At 39.7% G+C, this 23,990-nt stretch overlaps 1 protein-coding gene across 1 annotated transcript in view; it reads right to left on the minus strand.

Moving 5' to 3' along the window:
• LOC136877425 (farnesol dehydrogenase) overlaps positions 1 to 23,047 on the minus strand; it is a 49,710-nt gene extending 26,663 nt beyond the window's left edge. The window contains exons 1-4 of the mRNA XM_067151447.2: positions 22,859 to 23,047; positions 9,207 to 9,414; positions 6,957 to 7,086; positions 310 to 436 (exon numbers count right to left, since the gene is read on the minus strand). Coding sequence (XP_067007548.2) covers positions 310 to 436; positions 6,957 to 7,086; positions 9,207 to 9,414; positions 22,859 to 23,032 — 639 coding nt within the window. The 5' untranslated portion in view covers positions 23,033 to 23,047. The remainder of the gene's footprint in view (positions 1 to 309; positions 437 to 6,956; positions 7,087 to 9,206; positions 9,415 to 22,858) is intronic.
• Between the last annotated feature and the right edge of the window lie 943 nt (positions 23,048 to 23,990).

A 23,990-nucleotide genomic window follows, 5' to 3' on the forward strand; every position in this document is an offset into this window, starting at 1 on the left:
GATTGATTGACCATAGAGAATGTTGCTTAACTGCAGGTGGATTTTGTACCCTCTAGCACTTCAGTGTTGTTGTGGTGTGGGTAAGAGCAATCCCACAACTCCCGTAATAAGTAGCGGTCACCCATCAAAGGAGTGACCATTATGGATGTCCGACGTGTAGTAGTTTTCTTCGTCGGAATTAACATTTTTAAAAGCCGCACCTGCCTCGGTTGCCTCTTGGTTCCAGTGCGATGCAATGAAGCTGATTACAAGTTTCTGTTCAGAAGCTATAGAGCCAGTCATCTAGTCTGTTTGGTGTAGTATACTCACTGTGATTTTCATGTTGCTTTTATGTTCCACAAAATCCTTCCTCAGTCCTTCAGTGAGAGCCATCACAGCATGTTTGGTTGCACAGTACATGGCGAGTTGTGCCATGAAAACAAAATGGCCGACAACACTGTAATAGAAAAAAACGATATATATATATATATAAACCACTGATTGAATATTAGGATAAAAGTGTAATTCTGATGTTTAAAGCTTCATTTATAGTCTCATAAGTCTCTTGTTGTTAACATTTGATATGAATGTCTAATGTACAAAGTCCTTCGAGCGGAACAACACTTCTAGGACGAATAATGAATCCCCAGTGAAGGAATTGCCACAGAAATCCACGCTACAGCAGCGTCTGTTTTCCGTGTAAGGAATGGCTACGCAGGGCGTCTGTTCCCCGTGCTAGGGGCAGCGTCACAAACCATCCTGGCGTTTGGCAACAGAGAGCCAGTCCTGTCTTGGAGCTGATGATGAACGACATCGGAAATGTGCAGTGACAGACGCTTCTGAGCGTAGGCGCATCGACAACACTATGCAAATTATCCGCAGGAGAACCTTCATGACTGAGAAACCAAAGACATTGGCCGTCAGTCCCGCGAAGAATCTCCCGACCAGCTCTAAAGATAGGCACATACTGTAGAATGTAAGGAGTATGTACGAAACAGGAAAGTACTAAACATCAATAGAGAAGAAGAGAAGATTGAACGTGAACATCATGGGTATCAGTGAGATGGAGGGAGCACGAGAGTATTGTGTAGAGGCTGTAAAGTCTTTTACAGTGGTAATGATGATGATGGAAAACATCTTTATGGTGTTGGTGTTACTGTGGACAAGAAAATGCAGTTCGCTGTCATCATGTGCAATCCTGTCCGGCTCCACGGGTAAATGGTTAGCGTGCTGGCCTTTGGTCACAGGGTTCCTTGGTTCGATTCCCGGCAAGGTCGGGAATTTTAACTATAATTGGTTAATTCCCCTGGCACGGGGATTTCATCCTCATCACGATGCGCAGGTCGCCTAAGGGAGTCAAATTAAAAGACATGCACCAGGCCTCTCCGGAGGCCACACGCCATTATTGTTACTGTATTATCTGCAATCCTTATTCCGACAGTATTATTATGCTCGAATTGAGAGGTCATCTGTTCAATATATGGTACATTCTTCAACTAATGAAAAGACGAATAAAGAAGTGGAGGACATCTAAGACCAAATTGGAGAAGTAGACAAAAGACACCAAGAATTATGAAGTGACCATCATTATGGAAGACTTCATTGCAAAAGTGGGAAGAGGTCCGGAAGAGTATATCGTTGACCAATGGGGCTTAGGAAAAAGAAACGAGAGGGGAGATAAGTTGGTTCTGTTCTGCAGAGAACACTATCTTGGTATTTCAAACAGTTGGCTTAAGTTTCGTGACAGAAGACTTTACACCTAGAAAGCACCAGCAGACAGTCGTGAAAACATCCTGAAGAACCAGTAAATAGGTGAAACTTGGAATTAAGCTAGCAAAGAAAGGAAAGGCCAACGGAAAACGCACCTAGCTGCTGCTGTTCTACCAGATCACAACCCAGATCTGAGTCAAGCTCGGAAAGCTTCCACTAGAAACATTCTGCAGGAAATACGACTTTACTATCACTCCTTGAGAGGGAAAGACAAACGTACAAGTAGATGAAGGAATCAACCGGGAACTGCAAACAATCCAACCTGATGGCATGCAAATTAAAGACCTTTGAGATGTTTTCAAGGGAGCAATGATCAACATAAGCGATCGTTTCTTTAAGGGCGAGGGACATAAGAAAAGTGTTGTATGTCCGGCGCTCCCTTCTCGCCCCGCCAGCCAGCTGCACGCGCGCCTGTGTATCATTCTGCTAGCTTCGACGCGCAGCCCTCAGTGCGCGTGCCTGACCATCGAGTGTACTATAAATAGGAGCTCCCTTCCTGCTCACTTGCCCACTTGCCCCGGTGTCCAGCTCCAGAATACACCCTACGTCGAGCACGGAGGCTACTCCTCTTGAAAATGTGCTTCGACCAGGTGGACTGAATTTCTGGCAGTACGAGGTTTCACCTCTGGTCACCGCTCCCTTACCTGTTTCCGCTGCCTATGTTCCGTAATTCTTTTACAAGCCATTTTCATTCCCTAATCTATGCAAGCTCCCTTAGTTTCGCTAGGTGGAATTTCTTCAATCAATTGAACTTGCTTTTTAGGAATTCAGGCACTTCAACAAACAAGGACTCTCATGAACATTTATGTTAGTGTGCCAGATAGTTCTCGACTATCAACGTGTCAATTCACAAAGACTATCTTTTCAAGATAGAAGTGTATATAAAGACTGCAAACCTGTACATATTGTATAAAGACAGACTTTTCTCAAGATTCAATATTCCTTTTTGCTTCAAAATAAATTTCAGTTATTTGTGTAAATATCATAAAGTGAAGCAATAAAAGTTGTGTTTTGTAAACTTCAACCTTGGTTACAACAAAAAGCCTGGATAATGCAAGAAATTTTAGGTGTGATAGAAAAGCGACGATCTGGATCTACGGGATGATCTATAAACAAATCGGAAAGAAGATAAAAGAAGAAAAATAATTCTGGATGAGTGGCAAGTGTAGAAAAACCGAAAAATTAGATTGTAAATAATATACTTTAAATGTAGATATACAGATTAAAGAAGCGAAGGTAAGCGAAAACAGAACACATTCTGAGCCATAAATAAACAATGATGGTGGATTATTAATGGAAATCGAAGATATGAGAGCAATATAGGCATTTGACAGACCAGAGATCACAGTAGGTCGGTGAAACTTGGAATTAAGCTAGCAATGAAAGGTAATGCCACCAGTCCTGATGGTACCAGCAGAAATTATTAAAATTATGGATAAAAATGGCATCACAATACTTACTGTACTGTACAATAAGATCTATGATACAGCTATAATACTCAAAGATTGGCTGGTTCATCACTTTCCCAATGTACGTTAGGACCAAATAATGTGAATACTTCAGAACGATCAGCCTCATGAGCCATGTGCTGAAGATATTCTACAGAATCATCCATTGTCCAATCCATGTGGAATGCGAGAACATCAGATACACAGTTCTGTTTTCGTAACAATCTTGAAACTCGTGAGGCATTTTTTTGAAAACCAGGTGCTTTGCCAACGATGCAGGCACATCACATTGTGAACGCTTGCTTTGTGGACTACACAAAAGATTTTGATCGTCGACATGATAAAATGTATAAAGTGCTTAAGAAAATTGGAATAGACGAGAAAGCCATCTGATTATTATTAATGTTCACTGGGGACAGAGGGCTGCTGTGAAATTCAACGATCAAATGCCAATGCTCGTAGGAATAATGCTAGGAGTGAGACATGGATGTGCTTTATCCCCATTCCTTTTCAACATCTACTCAAACCATATATTCACAGAACTGCTCGAGTGGCCCCAGCAAAGTATTAAGGTCGATGTTGTACTTGCCGACAGCATATGGTATGTCGATAACACTGTGCTGATTGCAGATACTATTGGAGACTGCGGGTCACTAGAGTCTATCAAGTAAACAAGGATTACGTCTTTGGATTCAATACGAAGACGAAAGTACATGGTCATAATAAAGAAACTTACATAATCAGACATGGTAACAACCCTCAGATCTAGGAGATAAACATTGTGGTATATTTTGGGTGTAATATTAACGAGAAATGGGACCCTTCTGTCGAAATCAAATGCGGGATAGAGAAAGCTAGGTCCATCTTCATGTGCTTGCGGCGATCTAAGCCCGAAGTTCAAAAAGAGAATAGTGAAGTTTTATGTCCTCACCGCCCTACTGTATGTTGTAGAGGCCTGGGCGATGACGGAAGCCACCGAAAAAAATAGCTTTCGAGATGTGGATCTGCCAGCGAATGCTGAAAATCTCTTAGATTGGCCGCGTGAAATTTGAATTAGTACTCCAAAGAATGAGCTTTCTATCCAAACTCTTGAAAACAATTTCAACAAGGAATCTGGTATATATGTGTCACATTATGTGGAATCATCAAACGTACCTTCTGTTACTAAACTAATAATACTACAGGGAAAACTGAAAGGCAGAATACGAACACCTTGGTTCAACACTTGAAGAAATGGGTTGCATGAGTGAACACCGAATATGTGACCAGACATATGCCGACAATGTATGGCATGGACTGCTGAATGAACTGCCGCTGTCCTTAAAAAAATACTACTCCCAGGTTTGACCCACGATCTCAGAGACCGACATTCTACTACTGATGCACAGTGGAACCTTGAAACAGAAAAAAACCACAATTATATTTCAACATAATCATTTACTTGACATTTTTCAAATATATTCCAATGTAAAACACTTTAAAATAAGAATCTCAGAGAATTGATCTCAGAGTTTCTAATTGCAGTCAAGACAGCGTTCTTCTTCTTGTACCACATCCTCATCGGATTTCTGCTGTCATCAGGGTATTCTGCTTCTTGTTATCAAAAATTCGAAATAACGTAGGGGTACTGAGTCCATACCATTCTCATAGATTCCGTAGCCAAGATATTCTCTTTCTTCTTCCTTCAATTTTACCTTGTAAGATGACCTAAAGGAGTCAGTACTATTATTTCGAACGATATGTCCAAAGTTTCCTAGTTTCTTCTTTTTGATGTGCCCTTTGTTCAGATGTTGGAGTACTTTAATTCTACGTATTATATCAACCCATGATATTCTGAGTAGGCATCTACAGCATCACATCTCGAAGGAAGGAATTTTTTTTTTTGCTTGTGTTCTTTGTTAGGGTCCAGGTCTCAGCACCATAAAGTAAGATGGAAAATACATGATACCGAAGTAAACGGAGACTGAGATCAATATTAAAGTCCCTGTTACAGGGGATTTTACTCATTCGCGTGAATGCAGCCTTGCCTATTCAGTCCTGAACCTAATTTCAACAGTATTGTTCCAGCTGTAATCATGTACGCAACCGAGATACTAAAGGCTTCACTTACTTCACTGATGTGCCATCTACTGTCAGGTTAATAGACAGAGTAACATATTTGCTTACGACCATTCCTGTGGTCTTTTTCGTGTTTGAACACAGTCCTGCTTGAGGACTGTGTTTGACCACACAGTTTAGTAATGTTTGTAGATCTGCAATTGTTGCAAGCAGAACAGTGCTATCTACAAATGGCAGATTATTTTGTTGTGATCCCATTAACAATGATGTCCTCATATTTTGTTTTCAGCACAGTATATATCAATGATATGTGTAAAGAAGTGGAATCAGAGATAAGGCTGTTTGCAGATGATGTTATTGTGTACAGAAGTAATAAACAAGTTACAAGATTGTGAGCGGCTGCAGGGTGACTTCGATAGTGTTGTGAGATGGACTGTGGGCAATGGTATGATGATAAACGGGGTTAAAATTCAGGTTGTGAGTTTCACAAATAGGAAAAGTCCTCTCAGTTTTAATTACTGCGCTGATGGGGTGAAAGTTGCTTTTGGGGATCATTGTAAGTACCTAGGTGTTAAGATAAGGAAAGATCTTCATTGGGGTAATCACGTAAATGGGATTGTAAATAAAGGGTACAGATCTCTTCACATGGTTATGAGGATATTTGGGGGTTGTAGTAAGGATGTAAAGGAGAGGGCATATAAATCTCTGGTAAGACCCCAACTAGAGTATGGTTCCAGTGTATGGGACCCTCACCAGGATTACCTGATTCAAGAATGGGAAAACATCCAAAGAAAAGCAGCTCGATTTATTCTGGGTGATTTCCGACAAAAGAGTAGCGTTACAAAAATGTTGCAAAGTTTTGGCTGGGAAGACTTGGGGGAAAGGAGACAAGCTGCTCGATTAAGTGGTATGTTCCGAACTGTCAGTGGAGAGATGGCGTGGGAGGACATCAGTAGACGAATAAGTTTGAGTAGTGTTTTTAAATGTAGGAAAGATCACAATATGAAGATAAAGTTGGAATTCAAGAGGACAAATTGGGGCAAATATTCAGTTATAGGAAGGGGAGTTAGGGATTGGAATAACTTACCAAGGGAAATGTTCAATAATTTTCCAATGTCTTTGCGATCATTTAAGAAAAGGCTAGGAAAACAACAGATAGGGAATCTTCCACCTGGGCGACCGCCCTAAATGCAGATCAGAATTGACTGATTGATCAGTGGTTCTTATACGTCCGACACAGAAGTCTGGAGGGCGGAAGCTGGTGGGAATTGTATAAGGCGTCGGACGGCCGCAATATGTGTAAGTTTTGACCGGTTCTGCCTTATAATACATTTACACTTACAATTGATATTGTACGAAACTAATGACCATTAAGAACACGATATCACATAACCACTATTCATTTATTCGGAAGCCGTGATGCCGGGCCCAGTGGCTCAGACGGTTGAGGTGCTGGCCTTCTGACTCCAACAAGGCAGGTTCGATTCTGGTTCAGTCCGATGGTATTTGAGGGCGCTCAATTATCAGCCTCATGTCGGCCGATTTACGCGCACGTAAAATAACTCATGCTGGACTAAATCCCGGAATCTTGGCGTCTCCGCAAACAGCAAAAATAGTTCGTGGGACGTAAAGCAAATATCAATGTTTATTATTCGGAAACCATTACACGCTTTGTATTACAAATAGTGCATTCCACTTTACCTGCTGATGTGAATAATGTGGCCATCATCTACCCCTCTTGTTCGCATACTCTGTACAGCTTCACGGGTGCAGATAGAGAGGCCCAGGACATTCACATCCAGTTGGAGTTTCCACTCCTCCGTTGGGGCTTCTGTAACAAGAAATACGATTTTAAGAAGTTCAATATCTGTTAAAACGGTATTCTGTTGAAGAAAACAAGTTAAATATCGTCGTTGCCGGGACAAAACCTCCTATGTGATAATATTTCTGGAGATATACTGACCCGCAGCACATACATTATGAAGAGCAAGAATGCCCTGACAACATTCACACAATATTGCACCTTAGATGACAGAACCTTACCGGCCAAAGTTCTAAGCTAAAATGTTTCACATAGGAGGCTTTGTCCCGGCAGCGACGATATGCAAGACGTCCAGGAGGCTCGAACCAAAATCATCTTGTGTGACACGTTTAACCTTGTTTAACTGCGATTTGACTCGCTTGCCCTTCCTCTGGATACGCCCGTGCATTATGCAACCCTTGTATTCAAAATAGTGATGTAGCCAATGTGCAACAATAGCTAGACCTCGTTCTAATCTCCTCTTGATCAACGCCTGGTCTATTCTGAAGCGAATGATAGAATTATGTTTGCGAATCTGCTGTTCATGTCATAAGTGAGCGTGTAGTGGCGACCACGAGACCCTGGTTGAGCCTGGCATTACCTTCATTTACTGTACTTGTGCCATGCTCCTCTCTTTCATACTTCCTACCCAACCTTCCTTTGCCAATTCTCTTTTTAGTCCCATCCCGACAGTATTAGCTTTGCTGGACCTAGGTTATCTTGCATTTATCCTGCTCTTTATTGTCCTTCTATTTCTTTCAGTTGATAGTTCCATCTTCGAGGAATCACAACTCTCCCACTTTTAGTTAATGTTACGCTCAATTCGATGACATGCCCAGTAAAATTATACCCATATCCACGAGTCTGTCAAGCATGCTTTATCTTCTTTTCTCTCGAAACTCCTAATGTTGTCAGGCATTTCAGTCCTTCAGCAATCTTGTATATTATGCTTTCTTGTCCTGAACTAGGCGACGCATTATAGGCTATATCTAAGAAGGCTATCTTTAAAAAGGACAATCCTCCTTTGCACTCTATCTTAATCCCTTTCGGCGCCTATTAAGGACACTATAGTCTTATACTCAGTTTCTTTATTTTCTTAACCGAATATCGTTGTTACATATACAGTATGTCTATCAGGATGATCTTTCGTACACTGAAGTTCGTGTGAGTGTTTAACTTAAGTGATTTAGGGACAATCAGTGGACAGGGTAGCGCTAACTCTCTGAACACGCCACGACTCAGAGTATGTTTGAAATGTCGATTCCTATTCTCGATCATCAGGGTCATTTATTAGACTATAGAGCCATTGACCGTGCAGAAATTCACATCATAAATCTTTTTTTAATATATTGAAAAATAAGATCGAAGAACATACGAAAATACTTGCCATTAGTTATTACAGTCTTACGATGGGGCAGCCTAGTCGGTTAAGCGTTCATCGCTTGAATTTACGGTTACGGAATCAAATGCAGTTAAGTTAGTAATTAAGTGTACCTGGGGGTGAGATATTCGTGTCTGTATTCATTGATATTTGTTCATTCTCAAGGCAAAATTACGGCACTATGGCATTTTCTAAGATTTGTTATTATTAGTATTATTTTGAGGGGTCACACATTGAGGTCATCCGCCCCTCTCAGACAGTTACAAATGACAACTGTAACGTCTGTCGTAGTTAGGTGAAATCCATTCTGGGCTGATTGAGAGCCCTCGAATTGTAATGTGGGGGCTCATCTACACATGTCTGCCTTTTTCAAGCGGTGCACCATGAACTAGGATACTGTACCTTCCTGACCTCGGTGACAATAAAATAAAATAAAATATTCTGACGTAGAGTAGGTTTCTTGAGAACAACCTGTTGTCTCTGCTTACAGTGATTTTGGTGCAGAGAATGCACTCGATCTATTCGCTATCTGCTTTTCCTGGCAATGCTTTTATTCCTAATCCCGAGGTTCTCAGTTTCGAAAATTAATGACAATCAGCTTTCTACTGTATCTGTTTATTTATTACTAATAATTATCTTTTCCTGCACTATCACCGACGGCTGATAATTATGTTGTCAGTGCCCTTAAATGAACAATATTCATCCCCGGCTATCATCTTCCCTATACACTCCATAATTGAAAGGTGTAACTGACAAGTGAACACAGTACCTGAAGGATTTGTCATTTTTGCGAGTCCTGCGTTGTTCACCAGAATATCAACACCTCCCAGTGTCTCTTTTATCCATTTGAAGAGACCCAGGATATCTTCTTCTTTAGCGATGTCACATTTCTTGGCATACAGTTTACCAGGAGTCACTTTCGTTTCATGGTAACGGCCCCGAGTCTTTGCCCCCTCTCTGGCTTTGGCCACAGCTTCCTGCAAACAATATAAAAAAGAACTCTGTTAACAGATCTGTCCTGCCTCAATCCCGTCGCAGGCTACGGAGCTTTAAATATATATATTTCTTTTGCGGAAGAAATGTAGTTCTCTCGAAGATTGTATGCGCCGGCTGGTTATTACTGTATTTCTGTTCAATTATATATATATTTATTTATTTAATAAATTAATTATTAGATACAGACTATGGAGCGCCATTGTACACTAATATTAATAAGAAGATTAAATAAGTATAAAAGATAACAATCGGTATAAACAACAATATTAAATACCAACAGTAAATTATTAACAATAACAATGTTACAAGAATGGCAATGGTAACTGGCAAGTATCGGTTACAGAATTAGGAAGAAGAAAGGTCGAGAGCTCGATGGTCGGAAGAAAATGGAAACCTGGAGAGGACTTCAAAGGAATCTTTTAATGTTTTGTTTGTTTATAGTTCACGGAGCAGAGTAGATTTAACCCTAGAACACTAACCCTATTTCGCCACGCATTATTGCTAACCCTTCATAAATTTGACTACTCCAATTTATAATTGTTATATTTTCTACGTAACAGCTTATATTCGGCAAAATTTTGGTTATTTAGAGTTCCTATAGTGTCGTAAACTTAACAGGAATCAAAATAGGTAGATATTAAATAATTTTAAGCGATTATTTATTAAATATAGAAAACTTGACACATACAAAATATTAAATGAACACGTTTTATAAGAAGTGAATTTTATAACACAATATATTCAAATAAACCCGTAAAATTATGAATGTGGGTTATTTTCATCGCAAAGAAACCAAAACTACCAAGAAAATAAGTAAAATAAGTTTAAATGTAAAAAAAAGCATGATGATACATTATACTTACAAGTTCACACTATCACTAACCGTTCGTCAATATGACGACACCCACCCAATTATTACAAGAATGAGAAAAGTTATCAACAATCGCACCTGCCACAGTCAATAACTGCTCGAAAAAAATCAGCTACACAAAACGGCGGCAGGCACGCATGCGCGGAAGGCAATAAACTATACCGTTCTGCTACCTACCGTCGTAAAATTTACGAAGGGTTAGTGTTCTAGGGAACTAACAGTGGCCATGGCTTTAACGTGGCTTTACAGGTCTGCATTCGGATGTCTGATAACTTTCCATGGTTTTACATTCTCTTCCTCGATAAGGAGAATGCCTGGGCCGTTCCTTTTATAGGCTACAGTCGCTCCCATCTCGCCTTCTCCGCACCTCAAATCACCGCAACATATCGCCTGCCTGGTCTGAGAGAGGGCGTCACCCTCCAGCAGATTAGCTCTACCATGACAGGGTGAAAAATGAAAATGAAAATCCACAGCCTGTTTCCAGTCATTCGACCGGGCCAGGAATGGAATGAATGAAGCCCCCATCTAGCGGCGAGGATAGGAATTGTGCGGGCTGCCGTGGCCTGTCGCATTCCTCTGGGGCAATGATTAATGACTGACAGATGAAATGAAATGATATTGGAGAGTGTTGCTGGAATGAAATACGCCGTGCGGTTAGAGTCGCGTAGCTGTGTGGCTGCATTCGGGAGATGGAGGGTATGAATTCCACCGCCGGCAGCCCTGAAGTTGGTGTGGTTTCCCATTTTCCCACCAGGCAAATGTTGGGGTTGTAGCTTCATTAAGGCCACGGCTTCTACCTTCCCAATCGTAGCCTTATCCTTTCCTTGCGTTGCCGGAAACCGTCGATCTGATAGTGTGATGTTAAAATTATAGAATACCGAACTCGATAGCTGTAGTCGCTTAAGTGCGGCCAGTATCCAGTAATCGGGAGATAGTGGATTCGAATCCCATTGTCGGCAGCCCTGAAGATGGTTTTCCGTGGTTTCCCATTTTCACACCAGGCAAATGCTGGGGCTGTACCTTAATTAAGGCCACGGCCGCTTCCTTCCCATCCCTAGGCCTTTCCTATACCATCGTCGCCATAAGACCTATCTGTGTCGGTGCGACGTAAAGCAAATAGCAAAAAAAATAAAAATAAAAAAAATAAATAAATAATATAGAATAGGCCTAAATAAATAAATAAATAACTATTCTGAAAAACAGTTTGAGATAAATGGGTTTCAAAATATGCATTCTAAAAATGGCTATTTGCAAATTGGATACGAAAACAAATGAGCCGCAATGGCATCAAGCATGTTCTACGGGGTAGATATATTTCCCATGGATTTTACTCTCTTCTTTCTTAATCTGTTTACCCTCCAGGGTTGGTTTTTCCCTCGGACTCAGCGAGGGATCCCACCTCTACCATCTCAAGAGCAGTGTCCTGGAGTGTAAGACATTGGGTCACTGGATACAACTGGGGAGGATGACCAGTACCTCGCCCAGGCGGCCTCACCTGCTATGCTGAACAGGGGCCTTGTGAGGGTATGGGAAGATTGGAAGGGATAGACAAGGAAGAGGGAAGGAAGCGGCCGTGGCCTTAAGTTAGGTACCAACCCGGCATTTGCCTGGAGAAGTGGGAAACCACGGAAAACCACTTCCAGGATGGCTGAGGTGGGAATCGAACCCACCTCTATGAGTTGACCTCCCGAGGCTGAGTGGACCCCGTTCCAGCCCTCGTACCACTTTTTCAAATTTCGTGGCGGAGCCGGGAATCGAAACCGGGCCTCCGGGGGTGGCAGCTAATCACACTAACCACTACACCACAGAGGCGGGCATGGATTTTACTACCAGACAAAACTACAGAGGTGTGGCGATGCCTTATTATTTGCAATCATGTTTGATGAAGGTTGAAGTTTTGTTTTATCAAGGTGTTAGTTTTATGAATAGAGGGTTTCAGTAGCGGAACCAATTGGTGTCATTGCCATTAATGTCCTCATGGATTGGTAGCTGAGGTTGTCGATGACCTTCTTCTAATCCCTCACGGGAGGAGTTTCTCTTCTCAGATTCATTCCGAATGGAACATGTACCTCTAAACTGAAATAAAGGCGGTTGTATTTTGTCATTTGAACACACACGTTAAAAGATAACACACATTATTTCAGTAACTTAAAATTTGTTGCATACTTCTTGCATCTAAAATAAGAGAGCTACTCGGAATTTTTGAATGAAAATGTATACAGAAACGAAACAAGGTGAGAGTTGTCGGACGTCCGACTCCATTGCCAAATGGCTTTCGGTTCAAATGGTCCCGGCTTCCATTCCTGTCCCTGGCGGGGATTTTAACCTGCATTGGTTAATTCCTCTGGCTCGGGGACTGGATATTTGTGCCGTCCTTACGGACGTGGAGGTTTCCTGTACATGTGAGTTCGAAAGACCTGCGCCATGCCTGTCCATACGACATTATTATCTATCAAATAAAATTAAAAACGAATAAGCGCAAATTGTGTGGTGTGTACCCCTTTGTTTCTGTGCAATAAAATAGAGAAACGTTTTGACACACCTTTGTATAATTAATTATTCTAAACGTATTTTTTATATTTGTATTTTCATCGCTACTTTTTCCTCAAAATGAATGAAAATTTCTGTGTTCTTTATTCTTAACAAGAGATGGTAGATTTTCGAAATCACAATAAATAAACATGTGGCCAATGTTTTAAAAGAAAATGTTTGGCACTTATAAGGAAATTTGTGTTGTTGTTTTTTCTAATTCGCGCTAAAGTGAGAAATTGAGTAAAAATTACGAAATATGTTTTCGCGGATCGTTGTAATTTGGCGCTATGCTGTAGCTGTTCCTGAATAAATAAATAAATAAATAAATAAATAAATAAATAAATAAATAAATAAATAAATAAATAAATAAATAAATATAAATAAGAGTGAATAACATTTTTATAAGACACTAGTATGTAAGCCTGTCTTCGACAGTCGAAATTACTATCTATAAAGTAATTGAACATTCCAAATGGACTATTAATATGTCGTATGAATAAAAGTTACACGTTCCAGGTTTTATAGGGTATTGGAATAGAATCAAAACAGGTAGTCTATTAATTTTCTTACAAACCATATTGACTGCAGTTATAGTTCGGAGTTGTACTTTGACGTCTATGGACCTGCGTACTCTTGAGGAACCTATATATAACTGTCCAAAATACTGGAGTGGGGACATTTATCCCAATTTAAAAGCTTATCCTGGTGACAGAGGAGGATAAATTTATAGGAAATTGCCTCCTTTTAAGAACGAATGGTATACCCGGATTCACAGCTGCTAAATCAATTCCTGGAATAAAACACTTTCTTCCTGAAACTGAGTCTGTCTGAATTTCTGCATGAACGATATTTTTGTCTAGATTCCATGGATTCAATCTCGACCCATTGCACAAACCAGCTTTATTCACTTCATTAACATCATCGTACACTATGGAGTCAATGTTAGTTTGCGTTATTTGATCACCTATCAAACCATTCTGAACCTATTGCTCAAAAAATGCCAGTTTGGAAAACATTGTACTCTGACTTGGATGATAAGAAGAACCAAGTGAATCTCGTTACAATATTTTTTTAATTTCCCTTTTTTTGATTCTGAGTAGTGCCATTTGGCCTCGTTCTCCGTTTTCGAGTTTTGGAATTCATGCGCGAAGTTAATTCTTAATTTTGGGCCATAAGATAGAATATTTTAAACTTGACTGGATAACATATGTTCTGTAACAGTAAGGAATTACTGCTAGGCACTGTCTGAAGTCTGCACCAAGCAAGATCACTTTTCTATCAAAAGGTGACTTCTTGTTCATAATAAGTAGCTGACCTACAACTGAAATAGCGTAAAGGGGGGCCATGGTTGCCTCATCCCATTTCATTAACTCAACCTGTCTCATTTTCTCCGCGTCTTCTGACATTCTTATGTTAGACGTCGAATTTAGAGTCATTTCTTTGTTTTTCCTGTGAGTTTACTTCACTTAATTCAGCTTACTCCAAATGCATCTTTTTAACTTCAATTGCTTTTTGTAACTGCATATTTCATCTTTGCATCTTTGACTTTGTTTACACTTTTCGTCTTCCGGATTTTTAGTACGTTCGATAGTCGGCTCATTTAAGAAAAACTGAACGCACGAAATTCATATAGTCTTTGAGGATCGAAAATTGAAATGAATGACATGATATATGATAGTAGGAAAAGAGAGGCTGAAGCTCGGTGCCGGCACATAGCTTATTCCTGGTCGAATAGCACCTCCCCTAACCTACCGGCCAACATTCTGATTATAAAAATATTTTCTACTAGCTGTTACCCACGGCTTCGCTCGCGAGGATTTCTTAATTTGATAAAAAAATACCTGTTCTTCGGTATTGCACTAAGACATTATCTGTAAATCCCTAAAGTATATAAAAAATCACCGAAAAATTCCATTTCATTTACCTCAGAACCTCTTTGTAAACCACGTTTGTGGCATTGTCTTTTGGGGCTAAAACAACCAAGATATTGGCAGACCTAAATATGGAACATGCGACATGGATATGTGAGAAACAGTCCTCTTTTATGTCGAAAACCAAAAAGGCCTTCGTTATTTCTATAGGAAATTCCAAATACCAAGTTTCACGTCTGTAACATCTTAGTCTTTGAGATATAAGTATCCTCATAAAGAGAGTTCAACTCCTTCTTCACTTACTTTCTATCTCCAGTTTAATTAAAACATGGTTTTCGGGCCCTTGGAGCTTACTGAGTTGTATTCTTTGCGTCAAGGGGCTTAAATTGAGCTTTGTTTCGTCCTTGTACAACAAATTAGATATTTTGCCTGTATTAGCCTGTTATATTTATATCTCCCACCGTGTTCCCCTCGAATTGTTTTGAATATGAAATACAGTCTCTGTCCGTCAGGGATAACGAATGTTTACATTAGTGAAGTAATTTTTAGAATCGGTCCAGCAGTTCCTGAGATTAGTCATTACATACAAACAAACTTTACCTCTTTATATTGCACCCATAAGCGAATGTGCATAATAGATGCATAAATTAAATGTTTAATAATTCGCATATGGGAATGCTGCAGTAGGCTGGGAAAAGCTTGCAGTCTCAAAAAGCAACATTCAGGCGCCGTTCAGACTGAAAATATATCCACAGAATACGTCTTAAGGCACGAACAGGAAATAGCTGGCCTGAGTGGTACGTCCAATTATGTTTATGATGCCGACGAGAGGTGGAAACTTTCTATCCAGTTCCCACGTGAATCCGCACATCGGAATGTGCCCTACCTAGATGTGGGAGAGAGAAACGAATAATGCCCGTCATCCCTTGGCAGAAAGTGGAAGAATCCAAGCTACTAAGAGCGCGAACGTCTCAGCCAATCACAAAATTGCAAATTTTAATGTCTTATCATAGCGGGAATCTACAGCTAGTATTTCGCGATTTGGTGCCCTAAGTAGCTGTGAAAGATTGTGTCCTGACTTCCAAACAATATTTGAGGATTTATCAGTGCAAATGTGTGGTTAATCAGTGGTTAAATAAGAAATGTTCAATTTTACATGGAAGAGTGGTATCGCCCAGGAAATAAACAGTCATGGCGCGAAGGTGCCATACTCTTGCAGAAAATAGAGCCAGTGACGCGCGCCATCGTATAAATTAACCTGTGATCGTTTCTCATAACGCAATGTAACACGTAAATCGGACCAAAATTAGGAATGTTTAGAACACATTTCCTAAAATTCTAACCTACGGACGTATGATAAATCGGTCCCAAGTGCAGGATTATTACGCCACATCCCTTCCATAGAACTATTTTCGAAGTGGGGGAGGACAGTTTACAAAACCAACGACACCAGTGTGGTGAATCTCAGTCTTGTAAGAATTCTCAGTCTTGTACGAATCTTCAGTCTTGTTTGAGAATTTGCTCTTGTCCGAACAGTCTTGCGGGAGAACTTAAATGTACGGACGCGACTCTGCGGAACGCGGTAAGAGACAGTTGTTGGCATCCGAGTGAGTAATGTATTTACTTGTGTGAGTAATATCTTAGCCGAAATGAACACTTTGATAAACTTTTATTCAACTTTAGTTTATGCAGAGATAATCAGGCAATTAAATTAACAAATGACAATGATAGTTATATTCTCAACACTTGCCTTGAATGAACTTATAACGTGCTAGGACCGAGATGAACAATGAATCCCTTCGTAACACGTAGCTGCATAACATTTTCCCTAGTTCACGTGTAGCTTGTATATTTTGTGGAAAGGTCATATTTTGGAGGACGATTATTACAAAAATTCTCCACATATCATCGGGAACATTACATTTAACTTTTTCCACACTCTCATAGAACTACTATTGCAAGTGAGATATTTGGGAGCAGAATTAGTCAAGCCAGTTACAGGGAGAAGGACTTTGTTTTCGCTAGTGGAATGCTGCGCCACTAAGACCTTGAGTCCAGTGTTATGGTCAGAGAAGGTGAATAACCAATAATCCTTTACACAAACAAACTGAGAGGGGTGAGAGAGACGACAGTAGGAGGCTAGGCAGGTAGCGGAGTCCAGACTTTCAACTTCACGTCAGATGCTCAATGCAGTGTCATTGAATAATCTTCATAGGAGTGTTAAAATGCGAGTGCTAATATAAATGTGGACGTGTGCAACGCTATCGTAAAAATGCATCAAGTTTGTGCGTGTGACATCTCGGATAACTACATCAGCTTGAAGATGGAGTACTAAATTCATCATGACGGAGGCCGGAGGGTGATCCGACCTGCCTCCAGCACAAATAAGGTAAATGAGCAGAATATAAATATGTAAATATGTAGGACTATGAACAATCGATGATCAAAAGTGTAGTTTGGAATTTTAGATAGGATTGTAAATAATTCACTTGTCGGATGGTATTAATTATAGTTTGATATCATTTTATTTTTGAGTTAAACGTGAGACTACGACAATTATATTTGGCGACTCGGAATATAAATGCCATAGTGTCACAATAATAGTAATTATAAAAATCATGATCGTAATAATAATAATAATAATAATAATAATAATAATAATAATAATAATAATAATAATAATAATAATAATAATAATAATAATAATAATAATAAGTGTTAGCGAGTGTTATTTGCGTAGTTTCCTTAAGTAAATGTTTTTTATATTATTTCTGGATCATTTTGAAGTAAGTCATTTTGACATATGAGAATCCTATTTTACTAAGAAATTTACATACAGTGTAGTGCAGATTTTAAAGTGATAATAATAATAATAATAATAATAATAATAATAATAATAATAATAATAATAATTGTAACGAATGGTATTTTTGTTGACGATTTGATTTTGTAGATACCGCCATGTTAGTTTAAAAGTTTACTTTTGCTATTAGCGCATTCAGTTTATTATTTCATGTTATGTAATCATTATTCAGATGACCGTTTCCGGTAGCTCTCATACTTTGTATTTCGCGACGATATGGTTGATACGCAAAATTTAATTTCCTTATGTAAACGTGGTTACACATTTCGATAGCCGTGTTTTTGAGAGGCAATCTCGTTATTTCAGTTAAATAATTAGTGACAGGAAGCCATTGATAAGTTAGCTCTGATATTTCATAATATGTGAAACGGTAGATGACCAAAATAACGAGCAAAGTAATAGTAATATCCCTGACGATCTGCGTTGAAAAATGGAAAATGTGATATTTGGACCATGTCATGAATAATGTCGTAAAAATGGATATGTGAACGACACAGTTATTTCGCCCGCCTGATACGAGCGAGGCCGTACTACGAGTTACTACGTCGAGAATATTGATGGATAAATAGAATTGAGAGATGAATAATTTAACCGAGAGTGTTAAATATGCGACGACATGTGTGATGGTTGTAGGTGAAAAGCCTGTATTGTTTCAAATAGTTTCCAGGGAAAATAGATGCTCGGAAAACATGCAAGTTAGAGTCCGAGGTGAATTGTGAACAGAGCGACCGATCAATGTGTGTTTCGACAGTCATGTATAATCATTGATGACATGTAATACCAATAATTATTGTCCGTAAAGATTGAATAGTGTCATGTCCAGACATTTTCGTCTGAGGTTAGAAGATTGCCATCAAATTCACATAACTTTGCTTCTTGAATCAGGGTAATATTTTATACTTCGATATTGCGCATTTTTATTTTAAAATTTTATTAGGCAGCGATTTTTGGGATCTGGATTTTTGTAATAATATCCTTTCTTTGCATATATTTGTCACCGTATTATTTTAGAATCTGATGATACGTGAATAGTGTTTGTATTTAATTTATGTAAATAAAATAGGTGTAGTCAGGTTATTTTAATTTCATTATTTCTTGGGAGCAGTGTTTCTCCATTGACATGTTCATTTATGTAAATACGATTTCATTTGTTAGGGTAATAGATCATCGATTAGTTCATAGTCAAAACCATAGTAGTGGTATGCTCACATCAGAAAACAGTTAGTAATCACCAAGCCTTAGAAATCCACTACCTTTCAGTTAGGCAAATGAAGCGATCTTTAATAAGCAGTTGTACCACAAGTGCCGCAAATGAGTTACATAAATAAGATGGAATCTGCCTACATCTAGATTTGGTACCACACAAATATGCATTCGCAATGAAAATGCAGGCAGCGGCAAACTAGGTAAAGTTGACGATGTAAAGGGATCGCTTTCATTTAAGATGTAAACTTGAGGCACTTGGACTAATTAATTTAAGTGTTTTAAGCGTCCAGACTATCACAGTTAAATAAGTAATGTTTAACTAATTAAATGAGTGATGGTAGCACTCAGTTTTTGGTTCAATAAATTTTCTTGTTTTCAGCCACGAGTAGTTTAAGTATGTGGCAAAGGTTATATAACGGATAAAGTACCATGTCCATGTTTTTTTTGTTACACATGGTTAGTGTATTCTATTATTATTTTAGAGTTGGGTGTTTCCCAACTGAATTTGAATATGGGTTAAATATTTGATAGACACCTCAAAGTCACTGTCAATTTGATGAATTAACAAATTAACTAATTAATTACTCAAATTCATTTTGAGAGGACATTTTCCAAGGTATTGCAAATCATTTATTCAAATGAGGCTGTATTTTTGACCAGTGTTTTAAATGTGGTCACGTCATCGTCATGGAGACAGTGGTTCGATGTAACCCAGAAGATTTAAATTTAATCGACCTTCAGTCGAAATGTATTAAGGCAGATAATTAACTTATTGTAATGCAGATCTTTTGTTTTAAATTTTAATTTCATTTCACATTATTTTATTTTACACCATTTTACTTTCATTTTGCACTTTGCAAATTTTGTTAAATAAATAATTTTATTTGTTTAAATTTTAATTCAGTCTTTGGGTACCGTCATTTAATAGTTTAGTTTACCCTATCTTTCATTTCCTCACCCCCGATCGACGTGTGGTCCATCAACCCGAGGGATCCAAGAACGCACCACGCCTGAAGAGAAGAGTCTACATGAGGCGGTAGGTATTTTTAAATGTCATTATTTGCAGGAGCAGCCGGCGCACATGCCAAGGAAGAAGACCACCGCATTGGGTGCCTTGAAAAGGGCACAATATATTAGTTATATTATATATTAGTATAGACGAACGGGACTCGAACCAGCTAGCCATGGCGTGCGACCGTATAAACTTCACATTTTAACGCGAAGCGAAGCAAGGTAAGTTATTTCATTCCCACCACCGGTGAGGGCTCTTTGGCCGTAGTATCTGAAAAACAAGTATGGAGCGGAAATTAGCACTGAGAAAGTATGTATCGCACATACATAAGGGGAAATGATGATAATGTATGGTGCGGAGGCTAAGGCAACCACAACAGGACCCCAGGAGAGAAACCCGCTTCGCACCCCCATGGATTAAACCCCCAACAGTCCCCCGTTTATTGTGAAGTTTTTATACATTTGTATACAAAGTGAATATGAAACAAAATACAGATAATATACAAAAATATGCTTTTTTCTTTTCTTTTCTTTTCTTTTCTTTTCTTTTCTTTTCTTTTCTTTTCTTTTCTTTTCTTTTCTTTCTTTCTTTCTTTCTTTCCTTCTTAATCCGTTTACCCCTCAGGGTCGGTTTTTCCCTCAGACTCAGCGAGGGATCCTACCTCTACTGCCTCAAGGGCAGTGTCCTGGAGCGTGAGACTTTGGGTCGGGGGATACAACTGGGAAAATGACCAGTAACTTACCTCGCCCAGGTGGGCGATGGGAAGATTGGAAGGGATAGACAAGGAAGAGGGAAGGAAGCGGCCTTGGCATTAAGTTAGGTACCATCCCGGTATTTGGAGGGGAAGTGGGAAACCACGGAAAAACCACTTCGAGAATGGCTGAGGTGGGAATCGAACCCCCTCTATTCAGTTGACCTCCCGAGGCTGAGTGGACCCCGTTCCAGCCCTCGTACCACTTTTAAAATTTTGTGGCAGACCCGAACCCGGGCCTCTGGGGGTGGGCAGCTAATCACGCTAACCACTACACCACAGAAGAAATATGCAATACATAAAAATGAAAAGTTCTTCTCTTGCTTTTCTGTGTACTGAAACTTCGAATAAAACTAAGTCTGTCGTGCGTGTTCAGACAAGCATAGGAAATTAAACAAGAAACAAATAGCAATAAAGTATTACAATGCATACAAAACCAAAAATTCTTTTTCGTGCTTGTCTTAGCACTAAAACACTGAATAAAACATAAAAGTCCATCTTGCATGTGTTTCAAAAGATAATAATCATGATAAAAATACAAGTGAGAAGAAGGGTAAAGGTAGTAACAAGAATTCTAATAATAATAGGATAATTAATAAGGATAATAATAGGAAAATTAAGAAGAATAGTAATAATAATATGAATAATAAGAATGGTAATAATAATAAGATCCGCCTCTGTGGTGTAGTGGTTAGTGTGATTAGCTGCCATCCGCGGAGGTCCGGGTTCGATTCCTGGCTCTGCCACGAAATTTGAAAAGTTCCACGAGGGCTGGAACGTGGTCCACTCAGCCTCGGGAGGTCAACTGAGTAGAGGAGGGTTCGATTCCCACCTCAGCCATCCTGGAAGTGGTTTTCCGTGGTTTCCCGCTTCTCCTGCAGGCGAATGCCGGGATGGTACCTAACTTAAGGCCACGGCCGCTTCCTTCCCTCTTCCTTGTCTATCCCTTCCAATCTTCCCATCCCCCCGCAAGCCCCTGTTCAGCATAGCAGGTGAGGCCACCTGGGCGACGTACTGGTTATCCTCCCCGGTTGTATCCCCCCGACCCAGAGTCTGAAGCTCCAGGACACTGCCCTTGAGGCGGTAGAGGTGGGATCCCTCGCTGAATCCGAGGGAAAAGCCAACCCTGGAGGGTAAACAGATTAAGAATAAAAAAGAAAATAATAATAATATAATAATAAGACGAATGATAACAATAATGATGATAATAAGAATAATGGGAATAATAGCGATGAGAATAATAAAAATAATTCAAATAATTAAAATAAGTAATATTGAATAATAACTAACTCGAAATAAAAGTAGAGTAATATGAATGACACTCAGTTACGTAGTAACTGACGTCCTAGAGCTTAGGCGCAGTTATGCATGAAGACGCTTTTACACTCACAGCCAATAGCGAATTGCTCTACCGTTTGGTTAAAGATAGATAGAGATCATATGTTTTCATATTCCAGAATGGAAAAAAAGAAAATCATTCATTTCACTGAACGAGAGTACTTTTCACTAAAGAGTTCAAATTGTCATCATTGCATTGCTCTCGTAACCCATATCTGGTACAAGTTTTTACTCAAACGTCCTCGTTTTCTCAATATACGAAACTATGGAAGGCAACATAAGTCAAGACGTACGTAGTTCAACTCATGCCGATAAATATAGCCGCGTATTACGCGAATTTCAGACAATAACCTCGCTGATAGGAAAGTGTTTTTATTTTTAAAAGTACAAAAGTCGTGATCGTGAGAGGCTCATTGTATTTTTTCTTGTAAAGAAGACATAAACGGTGTCCACTCGGCCTCGGGAGGTCAAATGAATAGAGGGGTATTCGATTCCCACCTCAGCCATCCTCGAAGTGATTTTCCGTGGTTTCCCACTTCTCCTCCAGGCAAATGCCGCGATGGTACCTAACTTAAGGCCACAGCCGCTTCGTTCCCTCTTCCTTGTCTATCCCTTCCAAACTTCCCATCCCTTACAAGGCCCCTGTTTACCATAGCAGGTGAGGCCGCATGGGCGAGGTACTGGTCCTCCACCCCAGTTTTATCTCCCCTAACCAAAGTTGCACGCTCCAGGACACTGCCCTTGAGGTTGTAGAGATGGGATCCCTCGCTGAGTCCGAGGGAGAAACCAATCCTGGACGGTTAACAGATTAAGAAAGAAATATCACTTCCCTTTCATCCTGAAACTCTGCATAATGCTAAATACCAACATTGATAATGATAGAAACTGCCAAATTTAATGTTTAAAATGCTAAAATCTACCATCAGTACTTATAATTATGGTAGTGTTGCTTGGGCTTTGATATAACAAATGAAAACTCACCTCTATCTTCTCCACTCTCCGTGCTACTGCTACAACATTAATGCCGTGATCTTGTAACTGGTAGGCAATAGCTGCACCTATACCAGCACTAGTTCCTGTGACCAAAGCAACACGACCCACCCAACGTTCCATGGTGCAGTGAGATAACGACTCGTCAGCCTGCAGACTCTTCATAGATATTATGCACTTCTCAAAGCCAATTACGGCCGAGAGGGGGAAATGATGTAATCAGCTCTTACTATCATTACGTCGTTCAGTTACGTGTGGCATGATAACACATTGCTGAGTTCATACGACGTGAATTCACCTACCATGACTTGCTGAACTTTATAATACTCAACAATATGCAGAGAAAAAATAGTCTTTTATCTGCCTCGTAGTGCAACGGTTAGCACAATAAGCTGCCGTCCTTGGGGCCCCAAGTTCTTCGATTCCCGGTACCGCCAAAAGTGTAAGATTTGCAAGAGGGCTGATATGTGATTAAACAGATACATACAATTGACCTCAATTAGGGGTGCACCTGAAACAAAAAGGTAAAACACCTCGGAACGAGGACACGATATTACAGAGACAAACCTCCGCAACGTAACGATTAGCATTACTAGCTGCCGTCCTCGGAGGCTCGGGTTCGATTCCCGATACTGCCAATGATTTAAGAGGTAGCCCCTTAGATGAAGCTGAAAGCTGACTAACGATTAGCATTAATATCTGCCGTCCTCGGAGGCTCGGGTTCGATTCCCGATACTGCCAATGATTTAAGATGTAGCCCCTTAGATGAAGCTGAAAGCTGACTAATAATGAACAAGGCGACCAGAATGATCTGAAAGCGGAAACTGCGTAAATTTTCCGCTGCCTATATAAAGAGCGAAGGCGGCAACAGTGAGTCAGTAAATGAATAAATTGCGAGTGATTGTGAGTGAGTTACAAGACGGTCGCGAATCAGTGTGTCTGCGAGGTGTAAGGCGGTCTTCATTACGCCAAGTGAGAAGAGTTATGTAGTGAACTATTCTAAGATCAAGGCTGTAAATAGTAGTTTAATAAATTTCGAGGATAAAAGAACACGCTACCTCTCTAAGTAGCGATTTTTCAGGACCCTGATAGCACGCCACAATAATAATAATAATAATAATAA

This window comes from Anabrus simplex, chromosome 7 (assembly GCF_040414725.1).
Source record: "Anabrus simplex isolate iqAnaSimp1 chromosome 7, ASM4041472v1, whole genome shotgun sequence".
NCBI classification, from domain to species: Eukaryota; Metazoa; Arthropoda; class Insecta; order Orthoptera; family Tettigoniidae; genus Anabrus; species Anabrus simplex.